We start from the raw sequence: 22,259 nt of genomic DNA on the forward strand, positions 1-22,259 counted from the left end.
TGGAAAAAGGTAAAGGACTGAAGAAGAAGGAATCTGACAGGAGAGGAGAGTGGACCATGGGAGAAAGGAAAGGAGGAAGGGCATCAGAGGGAGGTGATGGGCGGGTGAGGAGAAGTGAATGAGTAAAAAGGGAGCCAGAAGATTTATTATTCCTTCCTTCCATGGTCCACTGTGCTTTCCGATCAGATTCCATCTTAGAAACCATAGAAAAACTACAGCACAGAAACAGGCCTTTTGGCCCTTCTTGGCTGTGCCAAACCATTTTCTGCCTAGTCCCACTGACCTGCACACAGACCATATCCCTCCATACACCTCCCATCCATGTATCTGTCCAATTTATTCTTATATGTTAAAAAAGAACCCGCATTTACCACCTCGTCTGGCAGCTTATTCCATACTCCCACCACTCTCTGTGTGAAGAAGCCCCCCCTAATGTTCACTTTAAACTTTTCCCCCTCACCATTAACCCATGTCCTCTGGTTTTTTTTCTCCCCTTGCCTCAGTGGAAAAAGCCTGCTTGCATTCATTCTATCTATACCCATCATAATTTTATATACCTCTATCAAATCTCCCCTCATTCTTCTACGCTCCAGGGAATAAAGTCCTAACCTATTCAACCTTTCTCTGTAACTGAGTTTCTCAAGTCCCGGCAACATCCTTGTAAACCTTCTCTGCACTCTTTCAACATTATTAATATCCTTTCTGTAATTTGGTGACCAAAACTGAACACAATACTCCAGATTCAGCCTCACCAATGCCTTATACAACCTCATCATAACATTCCAGCTCTTATACTCAATACTTTGATTAATAAAGGCCAATGTACCAAAAGCTCTCTTTACGACCCTATCTACCTGTGACGCCACTTTTAGAGAATTTTGTATCTGTATTCCCAGATCCCTCTGTTCTACTGCACTCCTCAGTGCCTTACCATTTACCCTATATGTTCTACCTTAGTTTGTCCTTCCAAAGTGCAATACCTCACACTTGTCTATATTAAACTCCATCTGCCATTTTTCAGCCCATTTTCCAGCTGGTCCAAGTCCCTCTGCAAGCTTTGAAAACCTTCCTCACTGTCCACTACACTTCCAATCTTTGTATCATCAGCAAATTTGCTGATCCAATTTACCACATTATCATCCAGATCATTGATATAGATGACAAATAACAATGGACCCAGCACTGATCCCTGTGGCACACCACTAGTCACAGGCCTCTACTCAGAGAAGCAATTCTCTACCACCACTCTTTGGCTTCTTCCATTGAGCCAATGTCTAATCCAATTTACCACCTCTCCATGTATATCTAGCGACTGAATTTTCCTCACTAACCTCCCATGCAGGACCTCGTCAAAGGCCTTACTGAAGTCCATGTAGACAACATCCACTGCCTTCCCTTCATCCACTTTCCTGGTAACCTCCTCAAAAAACTCCAATAGATTGGTCAAACATGACCTACCACGCACAAAGCCATGTTGACTCTCCCTAATAAGTCCCTGTCTATCCAAATGCTTGTAGATTCTGTCTCTTAGTACTCCCTCCATTAACTTACCCACTACCAATGTCAAACTTACTGGCCTATAGTTTCCCGGATTACTTTTCGATCCTTTTTTAAACAACAGAACAACATGAGCCATTCTCCAATCCTCCGGCACCTCACCCGTAGACACTGACATTTTAAATATGCCAGGGTCACTGCAATTTCAGCACTAGTCTCCTTCAAGGTCCAAGGGAATACCCCGTCAGGTCCTGGGGATATATCCACTTTAACTTTCCTCAAGATAGCAAGCACCTCCTCCTTTTCAATCTGTACAGTTTCCATGACCTCACTACTTGTTTCCCTTAATTCCATAGACTTCATGTCAGTTTCCTTAGTAAATACAGACACAAAAAACCCATTTAAGATCTCCCCCACTTCTTTTGGTTCCACACATAGCCGACCATTCTGATCTTCATGAGGACCAATTTTATCCCTTACAATCCTTTTACTCTTAATATACCTGTAAAAGCTCTTTGGATTATCCTTCACTTTGACTGCCAAGGCAACCTCATGTCTTCTTTTAGCCCTCCTGATTTCCTTCTTAAGTATTTTCTTGCACTTTTTATACTCCTCAAGCACCTTATTTACTCCCTATTTCTTATACATGTCATACAACTCTCTCTTCTTCTTTATCAGAGTTGCAATATCCCTTGAGAACCAAGGTTCCTTATTCCTATTCACTTTGCCTTTAATCCTGACAGGAACATACAAGCTCTGCACTCTCAAAATTTCTCCTTTGAAGGCTTCCCACTTACTGATCACATCCTTGCCAGAGAACAACCTGTCCCAATCCATGCTTTTTAGATCCTTTCTCATTTCTTCAAATTTGGCCTTCTACCAGTTCAGATCCTCAACCCTAGGACCAGATCTATCCTTGTCCATGATCAAGTTGAAACTAATGGTGTTATGATCACTGGAACCAAAGTGCTCCCCTACAGAGACTTCTGTCACTTGCCCTAATTCGTTTCCTAACAGGAGATCCAATATTGCATCCCCTCTAGTTGGTCCCTCTATATATTGATTTAGAAAACTTTCCTAAACACATTTTACAAACTCTAAACCATCTAGACCCCTAACAGTATGGGAGTCCCAATCAATATGTGGAAAATTAAAATCCCCTACCACCACAACTTTATGTTTCCTGCAGTTGCCTGCTATCTCTCTGCAGATTTGCTCCTCCAATTCTTGCTGACTATTGGGTGGTCTGTAATACAATCCCACTAATGTGGCCATACCTTTCCTGTTTCTCAGCTCCACCCATAAGGACTCAGTAGACAAGCCCTCTAATCTGTCCTGCCTGAGCACTGCTGTAATATTTTCCCTAACAAGCAATGCTACCCCCCCACCCCCCACCTTTCATTCTTCTGCCTCGATCACATCTGAAACATCGGAACCCTGGAATATTAAGCTGCCAGTCCTGCCCCTCCTGTAGCCAAGTTTCACTAATTGCTACAACATCATAATTCCACGTGTCAATCCACGCCCTCAACTCATCCGCCTTCCCCGCAATACTCCTATCATTGAAATATGTACACCTCAGAAGATTTTTACCACCACTCACAACCTTTCTATCAGCGGATTTGCTTAAACTTTCAACATCATTTATTTTTACCCCAGCCACACTGTCAGCTCTGGCACTCTGGTTCCCATCCCCCTGCAAATCTAGTTTAAAGCCTCCCCAATAGCACTAACAAACCTCCCTGAAAGGATATTGGTCCCCTTGTAGTTCAAGTGTAACCCGTCTCTCTTGTACAGGTCCCACCTGCCCCAGAAGAGGTCCCAATGATCCTGAAATCTGAAACCCTGCTCCCTACACCAGTTCCTCAGCCACTTGTTCCTCCTCCAGAGCATCCTATTCCTACCCTCACTGGCACGTAGCACAGGTAGGAATCCTGAGATTACTACCCTCGAGGTCCTGCTTTTCAACTTCCTACCAAGCTCTCTATACTCACTCTCCAGGACCTCTTCACTCTTCCTTGCTATGTCATTGGTACCGATGTGCACCACGACATCTGGCTGATCACCCTCCCACTTCAGAATGTCATGCAATTGATCAGAGACATCCTTGACCCTGGCACCCGGGAGGCAACAAACCATCCTGGATTCTCTGTCACGACCACAGAACCTCCTATTTGCACCTCTAACTATCGAATCCCCTATCACTACCGCTCTCCTCTTTTCCCCCCTCCCTTCTGCACTGCAGAGCCAGACCCAGTGCCAGAGATCCGGCTACTGCAGCTAGTCCCAGGTAAGTCATCCCCCGCAACAGTATCCAATGCGGTATACTTGTTGTTGAGTGGAATGGCCACAGGGGAACCCTGCTCTACCTGCACCTTTCCTCTTCCCTCGCCTGAAAGTGACCCAATTTCCCGTCCTCTGCTCCTTTGGTGTAACTACCTCCCTGTAGCTACTATCTATAATCTCCTCATTCTCCCAAATGATCCGCAGGTCATCCAGCTCCTGCTCCAGTTCCCTAACGCAGTTTGTTAGGAGCTGCAGCTGGATGCACTTCTTGCAGGTGTGGTTGTCAGGGACACCGGAGGGCTCCCTGACTTCCCACATCCTGCAAGAGGAGCATTCCAACATCCTGCCTGGCATTCTCTCTACTCTAAACAATCTGGACAAAATACTTACTGGAACCTACCCTGGCCTCTGCCCGTTCTCGCCAAAGCCTTCTTCAGCCCTTTACCTCTTCCACCTATCACCTCCCATCTTCTAACCTCATCCTTGTCACCTAGCCACCTACCTTCCCCCTTACTAGTCTCACCTATCACCTGCCAACTCATACCCCTTCCTTTTCCCCCACTTCTTATTCTGGTTTCTGCCCCTTCCTTTCCAGTCCCGATAAAGGGTCTTGGGCCAAAAAGTTGACTGTTTATTACTTTCCATAGATGCTGTCTGACCTGCTGTGTTCCTCCAGCATTTTGTGTGTGTTGCTCTAGATTTCCAGCATCTGCAGAATTTCTTGTGTTAATCATTAGTCAAAGCCATTTCTACACCATTTCAGTCTGAGGTGAGTTAGTGAAATTGCAGCTTTAACAGTTAAAAATAATACTGACTAATCCTTGAAGGGAAATGAGATGCCACAAGTGAGCAATTATTATTAGATGCGTCAAACATGTAAATTTGCTTCCAAATTTAGACTGAGCCATCTGTCAGCCATGTACAGGGGAAGGTTCTCACCGGTGGACTGAATCAGTGATGGCGTAATTGCTTATGCATTATTGTACTTCCAAAATGGTTCAAAGACACCAGACCACATTCAAGGACCTGGCACTGGACAGTAACAAAGTGGATCAGAGTTTCCACTGAGGAGAGCAGTTTTTGGCCCCAGTAAGAAGTTCTCAAGTTCAAGTTTATTGACATAGACACACTTATCTGAGGTATAAATTCACTTGTTGCACTTGTTACAAGCATGGTAGTAGTAGTACAATCACTTAATTGAGCATGGTGTTTATTTATTTTATTTATTAATTTAGTGACACAGCGCAGGGTAGTTCCTTCACAGTGAAGAGGTATACTCTCCACACATCTGTAGAAGTTTGTCTAAGTTTTAGAGTCTTTACAAGCTTCTAAGAAAGTAGAGGTGCTGCTACACCTTGTTTGTAATGGCACTTTGGTGCTGGACCCAGGACAGGTTCTCTGAAATGATAACACCGAGGAATTTAAACTTGCTGACCCTCTCCACCTCTATCCCTGATGAGGACTGGCTCATGGACCTCCAGTTTCCTTCTCCTATCATCAGTAGCCAATTCTTTGGTTTTGCTGACGTTGTTGTGGCACCATTCAGTCAGATTCTCAATCTCCCTCCTATAGCTGATTCATCACCACCTTTGATCCAGCCAACGACAGTGGTGTCATCAGCAAATTTAATTATAGCATTGGAGCTGTACTTAGCCACACAGTCATAAGCATGAGGAGAGGAGAGCAGGGGGGATAATCACACAACCTTGTGGTGCTCCTGTGCTGATGGAGATTGAGGAGATGTTGTTGCCAACCTGAACTGACTGGGGTCTGCAAGTGAGGAAATCCAGGATCTAATTGCACAAGGAGGGATTGAGGTCTAGGTCTGGGAACTTATTGATTAGTTTTGAGGAGATAATAATGTTGAGCGCAGAGCTGTAATTGATACAGAGCATCCTGATGTATGCATCTTCGCTGTCCAGATGTTCCAGGATTGAGTGAAAAGCCAATGAGATGGCATCTGCTGTAGATCTGTTGCTCCAGTAGGCAAATTGGAGTGGATCCAGCTCACTCCTCAGGGAGGATTGATATGTTTCATCACCAATCTCTCAAAACACTTCATCACTGTGAATGTAAGTGCTACTGCAATACAGATATGGGATCCCACTTGACCTTACCACCATGGATGACCCTACCAGCATCTAAGCTCCAGACAACATCACTCCTGGGATCTCTCAAGCCTCTCCACTTCAAACGTGATGAACATAACTTAACATAAAGTTGTCATGAGACTCGAAATAAACAAGACAACACAAATGACAAAGAGTAGCACAAGAAATGGAACTCTTACGATTGAGCACTGAGTGCTCAGCCCGAGGCCTTTAAGTACAGACTTTCCATGAAGGAATGTGACAGACAATAATTGGCAGTCTGAGTCTTAAAGGGACAGCAGCAGATAGCCATACTCTGGAGAATTGGAGTGCCGAAACTAGGATGCCTGCTGCTGTTCAGTTGGAACCATGGGGAAGGAGGGAACATCGACTCAGACCATGAGAGGCCTGTGTCGGGCATTTTCATGCCTTACAAGGCATCCCCTTGATGTTCTGCCCTTCCCTGGAACCATGACAAAACTTAAATTGGCATGAAATATACATGGACAAATGTAGACAATGACAATGAAGTTCTCAGCCAATGAAGTGTGGTCACCTTCATAATATAAAAAGACAGCTCATGACTTTTCATTTATTTTCTTGCAATATTTGTTGTGTTTGCACAGGTTATGAGGATCAGATATTTGCAGGGTTGTAGGCTTTGAACAGCTGGGCAGAAGATCTCAGAAAGGTCTACCAAAGAGCCAACATGCTGGGTTATGTTTTCTCCTTCTTTGAGGAGCGATTCTATCAACTGGCTGGTGTTTTCACTGAGATCTTTAACCTCTTCCTTTGGCAGTGTGTGGTAACCACCTGCTTACAGCAGGCTTCAATTATATCGGTGCCCAAGAAGAGCATGGTGATTATTGCCCAGTAGCCCTTACATCCACATTGATAAAGTGTTTTGAGAGACATCTGAAACTTTAACAGACTTCTATAGACATGGAGCAGAGAGATATTGACTGGCTGCAACACAGCCTGGTATGGAAACACCATAGCCCTTGAATGGAATATCCCTCCCAACCTTTGAGCACATCTACATGAAATGCTGTCGCAGGAAAGCAGCATCCATCATCAGGAATCCCCATCTCCTAGGACATGCTCTCTTCTCCCTGTTGCCACCAAGAAAGTGGTACAGGAACCTCAAGACTCACATCACCAGGTTTAGGAACAGTTATTGCCCCTCAACCATCAGACTCTTGAACCAGAGGGGATAACTTCTTTTTGTATTTGCACGGTTTGTTGTGTTCTGCACTCTGGTTGAATACCCCAGTCGGGCAGTCCTTCACTGTTACCGTTATGGTTATTATTCTATAGATTTATTGAGTATGCCCACAAGAAAATGAATCTCGGGGTAGTATATGGTGACATATATGTACTTTGATAATACATTTACTTTGATAAAGGTTCTGGGCAGATTGGGACCAGTTGTCCAAAGGTTTGCAGATGCAAGGTCAGGTTGTGAGATCAGATGTGGTGCATTCAGACCGGGGTGTGGTGAAGCGGGCAGGAACCTGATTGGGCAGATTTACAACATGCACAAAGTGCTGGAGGAACTCAGCGGGTCATGCAACATCTGTGGAGAAGAATAAAGAGTTGGCGTTTTGGGCTGAGTCCCTTCATCAGGGCAAAGGGTCTCGGTCGGAAATAGCAACTCTTTATTCCTTTCCATAAATGCCTTTCCTGATCTGCTGAGCTCTTCCAGCATTTTGTGTGTGTTGTATCTACTGGAATTTGGAAGAATGAGATTGAAATTCATTGAAGTATGTAAGATACTGAGGGCTCTTGACAGAGTGGATGTGTGAGGATATTTCCTCTTGTAGAAGGAGGTGAAAGAGTTTGAAGATGCTTAAAACCCACAGGACAGAGTAGGGGTGGCAGGGTGGACACCAAAGGAGGTGTAAGGTGCTCCTTCCCTCTGCTAGCCTGCAGGTCACCCTTGGGCAAGGTGTAGCACCTGCTTAGCCCCCGATCAGGGTCACGTGAAGCCGTGGGATCAGGTGGTGGATGGTCGTACGAGCAGCCGGTGATGTGACCACTGATGCCAGGCAGACAATCTCTGAAGAGTATTGATAATGGCCGGGGTCACCCGTCTTGTAAAGACACTGCCCAGAAGAAGGCGATGGTAAACCACTTCTGTAGAAAAATTTGTCAAGACCAATTATGGTCATGAGACCCTGATCACCTACGTCCCATGACACAGTACATAATGATGATGATGATGAAGACAGAATGACATAAAGTCTTTCCTCTCAGGGCTTGCATAGCTTTGAAAACAGAGTCTCTGAAAATCTTCCTGTTGTTTTCAGGTTTGTTATCACTGCCATTCATAACTGCCGTTCCTAAAATGTTAAGTATGTGTTTGGACTCCTGTACCTCCCTGCTGATGGTAGTAATGAGAGGAGGGCATGTCCTAAGTCCTTGGTGGTGTGGGTCACTGGCTACTGCTGGAGGAAGGTGTTGGCATTTGACCGATCTCTCGCTCCCTCTCACTGCTGTCGAAGGATGGTGCCAGAGACTTGGGTCTTGGACAAGGTTTGTGGGTTGGACTCTGTAGTTCATGTTATGATGTGTTTCTGGTTTCTGGTTACTCCTTTTTTTAACTGCTATTTTGTGCAATTTTGATCGGGGTGGACTGACTCTGTGGCTCTGCAGTCAATGGAAAATTGAACTGAACTGAACCAAACCGAATGTCCCTGGACCGTTTCAAGGACTCTGTCATTTGATGTTTTATGTTCTGTGTGTTTTTCATTCTTTGTTTGTCGTTTGCACAAATTGCTCTTTTTTATTGCATGTTGGATGTTCGATGTTTTCTTTGAACAGGATCCATGGTGTTTCTTTGTTTGGTGGCTGTCTGTGGGGAGACGAATCTCAGGGTTGTATACTGCATACATACTTCGATAATAAATGTATTTCAAATCTTTGAATCCTTTTAAATATTTAATGAAGAGGGGATATCAGGGAGAGGGGAATAGATTCTGCCTAATGATTGAGGTGGTGAATGAGAAGGGGCAGAACCGGCAAAGCTGGTTGTTTTATTTTCACGGTTTTGCATTCAGGAACAGGTATTTTCCTGGGTACTTACGGGAAAGTGAAGCAGGATAGATCCTCCAAGAATTGTCTCCAACAGGAGGAGTCCAGATGTTCTGATTCTCTACAGAAAGAAAAGGCAAGTTTTACATTTCCTGACTCGCAATTCTCCCAGAGTTAAGTGTTTTTCACCAAATATTGAGCTTTTCTCTGCTCCCAAATCCCAAACAAAAATGACCATTGGCCAAATATATAATAGCGTCATTTAAGAAGCATTTAGATAGAGCGGTACAGCACAGTGCGAGCTCTTCAGCCCACAACTTTGGGCCAATCTTTTACCTATTCCAACATCAATCTAATCCTTCTCTCTTATATGACTCTCCATTTTTCTATCACCCATGTGCCCATCTAAGAGTCTCTTAAATGTATCTTCCTCTACCACCACTCTTGGCAAGGTGTTCCACACACCCAACACTGTCCAATTCCTAATATATTGGCTAATACGAGAGGGTATAAATTTAATGTGATTGGAGGAAGGTATGGGGGCAATGTTAGAAGCAGGTTTTTACATAGAGAGTGATAGGTTTGTGAGCCATCTTGTCAGGGGCATTTGTAGAGGCAAGTACGTAAGGGACATTTAAGAGACTCTCCAAAGGGTGAGGAGACCATAAGACCATAAGATAAAGGAGCAGAATTAGGCCATTTGGCCCATTGAGTTTGCTCTGCCATTTTATCATGGCTGATCCATTTCCTTCTCAGCCCCAATCTCCTGCCTTCTCCCCTTATCCCTTCATGCCCTGACCAATCAAGAGACTATCAACCTCTGCCTTAAATATACCCAATGACTTGGCCTCCACAGTCACCTGAGGTAAAGAATTCCACGGATTCACCACCCTCTGGCTAAAGAAATTCCTCATCTTCTCTGTTCTAAATGGATGTCCCTCTATTCTGAGGCTGTACCCTCTGGTCCTAGACTCCCCCACCATAGTAATCAACCTCTTCACATCCACTTTACTGAGGCCTTTCAACATACAATATGCTTCAATGAGATCCCCCCTCATTCTGAATTCGAATGAGTACAGGCCCAGAGCTATCAAATGCTCCTCATATGATAAACCTTTCAATTCCTGAAACATTTTTGTGAACCTAATGAGAATTTACTTGATAAAAGTGTACCAAGATAATAAAAGCCCTAACTCGTTTTGCCTATCCTCACAAGATATGCTCTCCAATCCAGTCAGTATCCTGGCAAATCTCCTCCGTGCCCTCCCTAAAGCTTCCACATCCTTCTTACAATGAGGGGACCAGAACTGAACACAATAGTCCAAGTGTGGTCTAACTAAAGTTTTATAGATCTGCAACAGAGGCCTTAAAGTTGGGTGGCACATTAGTTTGGCATAATGCCATTGCAGCGCCAGTGACCCAGGTTCAATTCCCGCTCCTGGCGTACATTACAGGTATGCTATTTTGAATGGTGTCAAGTTAGAAAAAGGGAAAGTACAACGAGATCTGGGTGTCCTTGTTCATCAGTCACTGAAAGTAAGCATACAGGTACAGCAGGCAGTGAAGAAAGCTAATGGCATGTTGGCCTTCATAACAAGGGGAGTTGAGTATAGGAGCAAAGAGGTCCTTCTGCAGTTGTACAGGGCCCTGGTGAGACCACACCTGGAGTATTGTGTACAGTTTTAGTCTCCAAGTTTGAGGAAGGACATTCTTGCTATTGAGGGAGTGCAGCGTAGGTTCACAAGGTTAATTCTTGGGATGACGGGACTGTCATATGTTGAAAGATTGGAGCGACTGGGCTTGTATACACTGGAATTTAGAAGGATGAGAGGGAATCTGATTGAAACATATAAGATTATTAAGGGATTGGACACGCTAGAGGCAGGAAACATGTTCCTGATGTTAGGGGAGTCTAAAACCAGAGGCCACAATTTGAGAATAAGGGGTAGGCCATTTAGAACGGAGTTGAGGAAAAACTTCTTCACCCAGAGAGCTGTGGATCAGTGGAATATTCTGCCTCAGAAGGCAGTGGAGGCCAATTCTCTGGATGCTTTCAAAAAGAGTTAGATAGAGCTCTTAATGATAGCGGAGTCAAGGGATATGGGGAGAAGGCAGAAACAGGGTACTGATTGTGGATGATCAGCCATGACCACAGTAAATGGCAGTGCTGGCTCGAAGGGCCGAATATCCTACTCCTGCACCTAATGTGAAGACAGGTACAGGAGGAAGCTTGAGTGGAAACTCCAGCAGAACAACATGAGAGAGGTCTGGAGGAGGACGAGGACCATCACTGGGTTTCAGCAAACTAGCAGTGTGGACAGGACCAACGAACTTAACCTGTTCTTTAACAGATTTGACATTGTGGCCCCTGCCCATCCCACACATGAGTCATCTGTTGTTGGCCCCCAACCAACACATATTCCACTTTCCCCTCCTACCCCTCCTCACAGTCCCCCACCCTGCTCTCATGACTATACCCCTTCCCCACACGAAGCCACCACGGTGGGCTTCACAGCTGAACAGGTGAGAAGACAGCTGAAACATCTCAACCCAAGCAAGGCTGCAGGCCTGGATGGTGTCAGTACCAGGGTGCTCAAAGCCTGTGCCCCTCAGCTATGTGGAGTACTTCACCATGTATTCAACCTGAGCCTGAGGCTCCGGAGAGTTCCTGTACTGTGGAAGACGTCCTGCCTCGTCCCTGTGCCGAAGACACCGTGCCCCAGCGGCCTCAATGACTACAGACCGATGGCATTGACCTCCCACATCGTGAAGACCCTGGAGAGACTTGTTCTGGAGCTGCTCCGGCCTATGGTCAGGCCACACTTAGATCTCCTCCAGTTCGCCTACCAGCCCCGACTAGGACTTGAGGATGCCATCGTCTACCTGCTGAACCGTGCCTACGCCCACCTGGACAAGCCAGCGAGCACTGTGAGGGTCATGTTTTTTGACTTCTCCAGTGCGTTCAACACCATCCGCCCTGCTCTGCCGGGGGAGAAGCTGACAGCGATGCAGGTGGATGCTTCCCTGGTATCATGGATTCCTGATTACCTGACTGGCAGACCACAGTACGTGTGCTTGCAACACTGTGTGTCCAACAGAGTGATCAGCAGCACTGGGGCTCCACAGGGGACTGTCTTGTCTCCCTTTCTCTTCACCATTTACACCTCGGACTTCAACTACTGCACAGAGTCTTGTCATCTTCAGAAGTTTTCTGATGACTCTGCCATAGTTGGATGCATCAGCAAGGGAGATGAGGCTAAGTACAGGGCTACGGTAGGAAACTTTGTCACATGGTGTGAGCAGAATTATCTGCAGCTTAATGTGAAAAAGACTCAGGAGCTGGTGGTGGACCTGAGGAGAGCTAAGGTACCGGTGACCCCCGTTTCCATCCAGGGGGTCAGTGTGGACATGGTGGAGGATTACAAATATATGGGGATACGAATTGACAATAAACTGGACTGGTCAAAGAATACTGAGGCTGTCTACAAGAAGGGTCAGAGCCGTCTCTATTTCCTGAGGAGAATGAGGTCCTTTAACATCTGCCGGACGATGCTGAGGATGTTCTACGAGTCTGTGGTGGCCAGTGCTATCATGTTTGCTGTTGTGTGCTGGGGCAGCAGGCTGAGGGTAGCAGACACCAACAGAATTAACGAACTCATTCGTAAGGCCAGTGATGATGTGGGGATGGAACTGGACTCTCTGACGGTGGTGTCTGAAAAGAGGATGCTGTCTAAGTTGCATGCCATCTTGGACAATGTCTCCCATCCACTACATAATGCACTGGGTGGGCACAGGAATACATTCAGCCAGAGACTCATTCCACCAAGATGCAGCACAGAGCGTCATAGGAAGTCATTCCTGCCTGTGGCCATCAAACTTTACAACTCCTCCCTTGGAGGGTCAGACACCCTGAGCCAATAGGACAGTCCTGGACTTATTTCCTGACATAATTTATATACTACTATTTAACTATTTATGGTTTTGTTATTATTTAATTATTTATGGTGCAACTGTAACGAAAACCAATTTCCCTCGGGATCAATAAAGTATGACTATGACTATGACTATGATTATATCTGTTGTCTATTGTTGGTATAGAAATGTGGCAACACTTGCAGGTTACCCAGCACATCTTTGGGGTGTGTTGGTAGTTGACGCAAATGACCCATTTTCGATGTTTCGACGTACAGACCCTTAAAAAGAATTCAGCCCCACCGCCCCGGAAGTTTTCATGTTTTATTGTTTTACAACATTTAATTTGGATCCTTTTGACACTGATCAACAGAAAAAGACTCTTTCGTGTCAAAGTGAAAATAGATCTCTACAAAGTGATCTAAGTTAATTACAAATATAAAACACAAAATAATTGGTTGCATAAGTATTCACCCTCTTTAATATGATACACCAAATCATCACTGGTGCAGCTAATTGGTTTGAGAAGTCACATAATTAGTTAAATGGAGACCTATGTGCAGTCAAGGTGTTTCAATTGATTGTAGTGAAAATACACCTGTATCTGGAAGGTCCAACTGCTGTTGAGTCAGTATCCTGGCAAAAACTACACCATGAAGACAAAAGAACACTCCAAGCAACTCTGTGAAGAGGTTATTGAAAAGCACAAGTCAGGAGATGGATACAAGAAAATTTCCAAGTCACTGAATATCCCTTGGAGTACAGTTAAATCAATCATCAAGAACTGGAAAGAATATGGCACAGCTGTAAATCTGCCTAGAGCAGGCCGTCCTCAAAACCTGAGTGACTGTGCAAGAAGGGGACTAGTGAGGAGGACCACCAAGAGACCTATGACGACTCTGGAGGAGTTACAAGCTTCAGTGGCTGAGATGGGAGAGACTGTGCAAACAACAACTGTTGCCCGGATGATTCACCAGTCACAGCTTTCTGGGAGAGTGGCAGAGAAAGCCACTGTGGAAAAAGTGGCTAGAGTTTGCCAGAAGGCATGTGGGAGACTCTGAAGTCATCTGGAAGACAGTTCTATGGTCTGATGAAACCAAAATTGAACTTTTTGGCCATCAGACTAAGCCCTATGTTTGGTGTAAGCCAAACAGCGTACATCATCAAAAACACACCATCCCTACCGTGAAGCATGGTGGTGGCTGCATCATGCTGTGGGGATGTTTCTCTGTAACAGGCCCTGGAAGGATTATGAAGGTAGAGGGTAAAATGAATGCAGCAAAATACAGGGAAGTCCTGGAGGAAAACCTGATGCAGTCTGCAAGAGAAATGTGACTTGGGAGAAGATTTGTTTTCCAGCAAGACAATGACCCCAAGCATAAAGCTAAAGCTACACAGGAATGGCTTAAAAACAACAAAGTTAATGTCCTGGAGTGGCCAGGTCAGAGTCCAGGCCTCAATCCAATTGAGAATTTGCGGCTGGACTTGAAAAGGGCAGTTCACTCACGATCCCCATGCAATCTGACAGAGCTTGAGCAGTTTTGTAAAGAAGAATGGAGAAAAATTGCAGTGTCCAGATGTGCAAAGACCTGTCCACACAGACTCTCCAAAGGTGCATCTACTGAATACTGACTAATGCAATCAATTATTTTGTGTTTAATAATTATAATAACTTTAGACCAATTTGTAGAAATTCATTTTCACTTTGACACAAAAGAGTCTTTTCTGTTGATCAGTGTCAAGAAAGCCAAATTAAATCCACTGTAATTCAATGTTGTAAAACAATAAAACATGAAAACTTCCGAGGGGGGGGGCGGTGAATACTTACTATAGGCACTGAATATGTGACAAATAAAGATAATCTTTATTTTTAAAGATACTCTAGAACAAAATGTGGGAGTGATGTAGCTGTACTGTGAGAGATGCAAGATCATTAAGAGGCTCAAGGTGGGTTGGACCTGGCAAGTGGAAAGAAAGGGAAAGGGTGAGAGGGAGAGGGAGAGAGAGAGGGTAATGGGGGGAGAAAGAGAGGGGGGAGAGGGGGAGAGGGCGAAGGAGAGGCGGAGAGGGAAAGAGGGAATTATTTTACAATCGTGCTATCCAATCGACCTGTATGCATAGATTGAAAGTCATTAGAGGGATTTATAGATAGATAAAATTAGTAGCAGATATCTCAAAATTTTCTAGGCTATAATCAACATGAGATATTTTGGATTGGTTATATATAGAAGGGACAGTATGATATTTTGTTACAGGGCTGCAATGTAATTACAGATCTGGGTCACTCTCATATGGAATGAGGATGTGTTAAAGGCTGGAGCATAATTGAAATGTTCAGATAGGTTAAATATGATATAATCAAGCAAGCCAGAGTCTCAGAGTAAGAACTGCATCATCTATAACAACATGTTACATTTTATGCTTACAAAAGTAATGTATACATCCGTTATTGCTAGCATTCACTTCCACAGATTTAATACGTAACCCAGGCTGTGGAATTAGTGACTTGATGCTGTAATGTCAGGGTGGTATGTCTCTGATGAGACCTTGATTTTTTTAAATTTAGACATACAGCACGGTTATCTGTCCCAACGTGCCCGTGCTGACCAATTACATCCACGTGATCAATTAACCTGCTGCCCTTCACATCTTTGGACCGTGGGAGGAAACCCACATGGTCAAGGGGAGAACGTACAAGCTCCTTACAGACCGCGGCAGGATTTGAACCTCCGTCACTGGCACCGTAAAGCATTACATTAACTGCTTCACTACCATGTTTCTGATCCAAGATCGTGGATGTTTTAGAGGAGATCTGCCAGGATGTTGCCTGGATTAGGAAGCATGTTTCAGAGGGTAGGTTGAGTGATCAAGGGTTTTTCTCTCTGAAGCAAAGGAGGACGAGAGGTGACTTAATCAAGGTGTACAAGATGATAAGAGACATGAATCGAGTGGACAGTCAAGGACTTTGTCCTAGGGTGGAAGTAACTAATATGAGGAGAGGAATAATTTTAAGGTGATTGGAGTAAAGTTTAGGGGAAGATATTAGATGTCATTTTTTTACAGTCAGAGGTGGGTGCATGGAATACCCTGCCGGGGTGGTAGTAGAAGCAGATAGATTAAACACATCTAAAAAACCCCTTAGATAGGAACATGGATGATAGAAAAATAGATGGAAAAATGAAAAATGTTAGCTTGATCTTAGAGTAGATTAAAAGGTCAACACTACTTTGTGGGCCTGTACTTGTTGCAAGGACGAGGCTGAGGACGAACCCAAGTGCAGGACACAAGCACAGAGGCAGAGTCGTGAGGCGTTAGCACCACCGTGAACGGGGAACCGGTATCCAGGAGAGTCTTTACATGGAGACAAAGTTTACGTAGAGTATCCAGGAAATGATGTGGAGCTTGGAACTGACAGTCCCAAGGAATCAGGAAATGAGCTTTACTCACACTAGAGTCAACCAACAAACTGGCAAAGCATGGCTGTGCTGCCCGAGTTTTATCCAATGTTCGCTAATAGGAACCAGGAGTGTTGTAATTAGTGGAACTGGGAATGATCGGAAATCAGACGAGGGGATTAAGGCCCAATTAAGGAGGTAATAGCAAGATGGGGCATTGCCAGACGGGACTATGACAGAACTGTGCTGTTCTATGCTCTATGTTCTCTGAGAATCTTACTAAGTTGATAACGTAGAGCGTTTTTCACTCCATCTCAATTCCAAAGGGATGTCCTTCTATTCTGAGGTTGTGCCCTCTGGTCCTAGACTCTCTCACTATAGGAAACATCCTCCCAATGTCCACTCTATCTAGGCCAAGGGTTCCCAACCTTTTTTATGCCATGGACCAACACCAATAAGCAAGGGGTCCGTGGACCCCAGACTGGGAACCCCTGAATTCCAGGCCTTTCCGTATTCTTTCAATGAGATTCCTCCCTCATTCTTCTAAACTCCAGCAAGTACAGGCCCAGAGCCATCAAACACTCCTCAAACCTTAAACCTTTCATTCCCATGATTCGCTGGACCCTTCCCAATGCCAGCACATCTTTCTCAGATATGGGGCCCAAAACTGCTGCCAGTACTCTGAATGTGGTCTGACCAATTCATTTCAATTTAAGCATTAAGTTCAGATCTTGCACACACACACAATCAATGCCAGCACATCTTTTCTGAGATAAGGGGCCCAAAAGTACTCACAATACTCCAACTGTGGTCTGATTAATGAGTTGTAAAGTCTTATCATCAGATCTTTGCTTTTATAATCTCATCCTCACGAAATGAATGCCAACATTGTTTTTGCCTTCCTTACCCACTGACTCAGCCTGCAAGTTAACCTTTAGGGAATTCTGCACAAGGTCCTACACCTCTGATTTTTGAATTTTCTCCCTGTTTAGAAAATAGTCTACACCTTTGTTCGTTCTTCCACAGTGCATGACCATACACTTCCCTGCACTATATTCCATCTGCCACTTCTTTGCTCATTCTCCCGATCTGTCTCAGTCCTTTTGCAGACACCCTCCTCCTCAACACCACCTGCTCCTCTACCTAGCTTTGTACTGTCTGCAAACTTGGCCACAAAGCCAAAAGATTCTGTCATGCATATCATTAACATGAAACGTGAATAAAAGCGGTCCGAATACTCTCCCCTGTGGAACACCACTAGTCACTGGCACCCAACCAGAATAGACCCCCTTTATTCCCACTCCTTGCCTCTTGCCAATTAGCCAGTCTTCTATCCAGGCTAGTGTCTTTCCTGTAATAGCATAGGCTATTATCTTATTAAGCAGCCTCATTTGCATCAGCTTGTCAAATGCCTTCTGAAAATCCAAGTAAACAACATCCACAGACATTCTTTTGTTTATCCTGCCTGTTATTTTCTCAAAGAATTCCAGCAGATTTGTCAGGCAAGATTTCCTCTTAAGGAAACCATACTGACATTGGCCTGTTTCATCATGTTCCTCCGAGTACCCCAAAACCACATCCTTGTCTCGGCCCGAAACGTTGACTGTACCTCTTCCTAGAGCTGCTGCCTGGCCTGCTGCGTTCACCAGCAACTTTGATGTGCGTTGCTTGAATTTCCAGCGTCTGCAGAATTCCTTGTGTTTACGTCCTTAATAATAGACTCCAACATCTTCCTAACCACTGAAGTCAAGCTAATGGCCCTATAATTTCCTTTCTTCTGCCTCCTTCCTATCTTAAAGAGTGGAGTGACATTTACAATTTTCCAGACTTGAAAGATCTAGTGAACTTGAAAGATCATTACTAATACCTCCATAATCTCTTCAGTTACCTCTTTCAGAACTCTGGGGTGTATCCATCTGATCCAGGTGATTTATCTACCTTCAGACCTTTCAGCTTCCCAAGCACCTCTCCTTAGTAATAACAACTACACTCACTTCTGCTCCCTGACACTCTTGAATTTCTGGCATACTGCTGGTATCTTCCACAGTGAAGACTGATGCAAGACATTTATTAAGTTTGTCTGCCATTTCTTTTTTCCCCATACTATCTCTCCAGCATTATTTTCTAGCAGTCCATATCCACTTTCTTCTCTCTTTAATGTTCATATATCTGAAAAAAACATTTGGTACCCTCATTGTCCCCACAGTCTGCCCACTTGCCACCAGACTGCAGGGACCTGAAAGGCAGGATCAGGGAGGCTAAAGACCGGTACAGGAGGAAGCTTGAATGGGAACTCCAGCAGAACAACATGAGAGAGGTCTGGAGGGGGATGAGGACCATCACTGGGTTCCGGCAAACTAGCAACAGAGGAGCGGAAGGCAGTGTAGACAGGGCCAACGAACTTAACCTGTTCTTTAACAGATTTGACAGTGTGGCCCCTGCCCACCCCCCACATGAGCCATCTGTTGTTGGCCCCCAACCAACACATATTCCACTCTCCCCTCCTACCCCTCCTCACAGTCCCCCACCCTGCCCTCATGACTATACCCCTTCCCCACACGAAACCACCACGGTGGGCTTCACAGCTGAACGGGCGAGAAGACAGCTGAAACGTCTCAACCCAAGCAAGGCTGCAGGATCGGATGGTGTCAGTACCAGGGTGCTCAAAGCCTGTGCCCCTCAGCTATGTGGAGTACTTCACCATGTATTCAACCTGAGCCTGAGGCTCCGGAGGGTTCCTGTACTGTGGAAGACGTCCTGCTTCGTCCCTGTGCCGAAGACGCCGCGCCCCAGCGGCCTCAGTGACTACAGACCGGTGGCATTGACCTCCCACATCATGAAGACCCTGGAGAGACTTGTTCTGGAGCTGCTCCGGCCTATGGTCAGGCCACAATTAGATCCCCTCCAGTTCGCCTACCAGTCCCGACTAGGAGTTGAGGATGCCATCGTCTTCCTGCTGAACCGTGTCTACACCCACCTGAACAAGCCAGCGAGTACTGTGAGGGTCATGTTTTTTGACTTCTCCAGTGTGTTCAACACCATCCGCCCTGCTCTGCTGGGGGAGAAGCTGACAGCGATGCAGGTGGATGCTTTCCTGGTGTCATGGATTCTTGATTACCTGACTGGCAGACCACAGTACGTGTGCTTGCAACACTGTGTGTCTGACAGAGTGATCAGCAGCACTGGGGCTCCACAGGGGACTGTCTTGTCTCCCTTTCTCTTCACCATTTACACCTCGGACTTCAACTACTGCATAGAGTCTTGTCATCTTCAGAAGTTTTCGGATGACTCTGCCATAGTTGGATGCATCAGCAAGGGAGATGAGGCTGAGTACAGGGCTACGGTAGGAAACTTTGTCACATGGTGTGAGCAGAATTATCTGCAGCTTAATCTGAAAAAGACTCAGGAGCTGGTGGTAGACCTGAGGAGAGCTAAGGTACCGGTGACCCCTGTTTCCATCCAGGGGGTCAGTGTGGATATGGTGGAGGATTACAAATACCTGGGGATACAAATTGATAATAAACTGGACTGGTCAAAGAACACTGAGGCTGTCTACAAGAAGGGTCAGAGCCGTCTCTATTTCCTGAGGAGACTGAGGTCCTTTAACATCTGCCGGACGATGCTGAGGATGTTCTATGAGTCTGTGGTGGCCAGTGCTATCATGTTTGCTGTTGTGCTGGGGCAGCAGGCTGAGGGTAGCAGACACCAACAGAATCAACAAACTCATTCGTAAGGCCAGTGATGTTGTGGGGATGGAACTGAACTCTCTGACGGTGGTGTCTGAAAAGAGGATGCTGTCCAAGTTGCATGCCATCTTGGTCAATGTCTCCCATCCACTACATAATGTACTGGTTGGGCACAGGAGTACATTCAGCCAGAGACTCATTCCACCGAGATGCAACACAGAGCGTCATAGGAAGTCATTCCTGCCTGTGGCCATCAAACTTTACAACTCCTCCCTTGGAGGGTCAGACACCCTGAGCCAATAGGCTGGTCCTGGACTTATTTCATAATTTACTGGCATAATTTACATATTAGTTTTTAACTATTTATTACTAATTTTCTATTACTATTCTATTACTAGTTATTATTTCCATGACTATTACTATTTACTATTTACTAATAGTAATATTACTATTACTATTTATTATTTATGGTGCAACTGTAACGAGAACCAATTTCCCCCGGGATCAATAAAGTATGACTATGACTATGATAGACAAGAACACTAATTGATTCTTATCCACTGAGGACTCATGTTGTCCTGAAACCTAACACCCACATCTAATGTACCACAGATCGGCAATCGATTCCCATTTGCAAGTATTCTCAGAAAGTGTTCTCTGATCTAAACGATCCAATATATTTACCATGGCTGTTACACACATATTAGGGTTCAGTCTGTGATGATCAAAGGCTTGAGCTAGTTGCTGCCAGTCTCGGCTGTGAGTCAGCGGGAAGTACTCTTATCTCCAAGACCGTTCTGCTTTCACGGCTACTCCTTTGAGCTCAGAGCCCAGCGCATTGCAGGGAGAGTGCTATATTGACGGGGATGGCTTCTTTTAAGAACATAAGACCAAAAGACATAGGAAGAGAATTAGGCCATTTGGCCTATTGCGCCTTCTCTGCCATTCGATCATGACCCCCTCCTTCTTCTAAACCCCAGTGAGTACAGGCCCGGGACCATCAAACACTCCTCATATGTTAACCCCTTCATTCCTGGGATCATCCTCATGAACTTCCAATGCCAGATGAGGGGCCCCAAACTGCCCCTTGCTTTTATATTCCAGTCCCCTCTGAAATGAATGCGAACATTGCACTGGCCTTCCTTACCACCAACTCAACCTGCAAGTTAACCTCTAGAGAATCCTGTACAAGGACTTCCAAGTCCCTTTGCACCTCTGATTTCTGAATTTGCTCCTTGTTTAGAAAATATGCCATACCTTTATTCCTTCAACTAACTCCTTTTTAGATAAAACCTTGCCCACCTCCTTGGTTAGTTGGGTAGGGGGTGTGGGTATAGAAGTGATAAAGGACAAGATCACTGAACAGGGGCGTCCTTGGTTTCTTGACATTTAATAAAGAACAGTATAGCACAGGAACAGGCTTTTTGACCCACAAAGTCTTTACAAGCATGATACCAAATTAAGCTAATCCCTTCTGTTTGCAGATCATGCAAATCCCTTCACTCCCTGCTCGTTCATGTGCATATCTAAAAGTCTTTTAAATGTCCAGGACAAAGAAGCGATAGGAAATATTTTTGCAGACACTATCCACCCTGCAAACTGCCTTTTCCAAAAGCTCCCTTCTGGAAAGCGCTAAAGGGTTATTAAAGCAAAAACTTCATGCCATCTTAAAAATTTCTTCCCCCAGGTACTTAATCTGATCAACCATTCGAGTTAGACCCCCCAACCCCCCCCCATCTATTACCCTGACGCTGTACTGCACTGTAAGCACTTCAAACCACGTTTTATAATGCTGTTCACAGCAGTGTAGTGGTTAGCACGACGCTTTACATTACAGGTGACACGGGTTCATTTCTTGCTGCTGCCTGTAAGAAGTTTGCACGTTCACCCTGTGACCACGTGGGTTTCCTCCGGGTGTTCTGGTTTCCTCCCACAGTCCAAAGACGTACTGGTTGGTGGGTTAATTGGTCATAATAAATTGTCCTGTGATTAGGCTAGGACTTAATCAGGGAATTGCTGGGCTGCACACCTCAAAGGGCCGGAATTCCGCACTGTACCTCAGTTAAATAAAATAACTAAATCTATGCTGGTATTTATGTATTTCTACTCATTTTATTCCATATCTGTACTTTAACCTCAAACTTTATTTTTATATATTTCTTTATTCTTTATAATTGTTGAATGTTGTTGCTTTTTGTTTAATGTCGCTGCCTGGCCAACACACCACTGCAAAATTCCAAATAGATGTAAAGTTATAAAGTTGATCCCCGATCCTAGCAGCCCGCAGTGAGTTGTGGACACAGCTCAGCACATCACGGACTCCGCGTTGGATGAAGCACCTCGTGCAACAGGGACGGCAT

General features: G+C 45.0%; 1 protein-coding gene across 1 annotated transcript in view; it reads right to left on the reverse strand.

The window, feature by feature from the left end:
- LOC134340648 (metabotropic glycine receptor-like) overlaps nt 1–22,259 on the reverse strand; it is a 209,551-nt gene that overhangs the window by 59,806 nt on the left and 127,486 nt on the right. The window contains exon 5 of the mRNA XM_063038104.1: nt 8,959–9,027. Within this exon, the coding sequence (XP_062894174.1) occupies nt 8,959–9,027 (69 nt within the window). The remainder of the gene's footprint in view (nt 1–8,958; nt 9,028–22,259) is intronic.

This window comes from Mobula hypostoma, chromosome X1 (genome assembly GCF_963921235.1).
Source record: "Mobula hypostoma chromosome X1, sMobHyp1.1, whole genome shotgun sequence".
In the NCBI taxonomy this organism is placed as follows: domain Eukaryota; kingdom Metazoa; phylum Chordata; class Chondrichthyes; order Myliobatiformes; family Myliobatidae; genus Mobula; species Mobula hypostoma.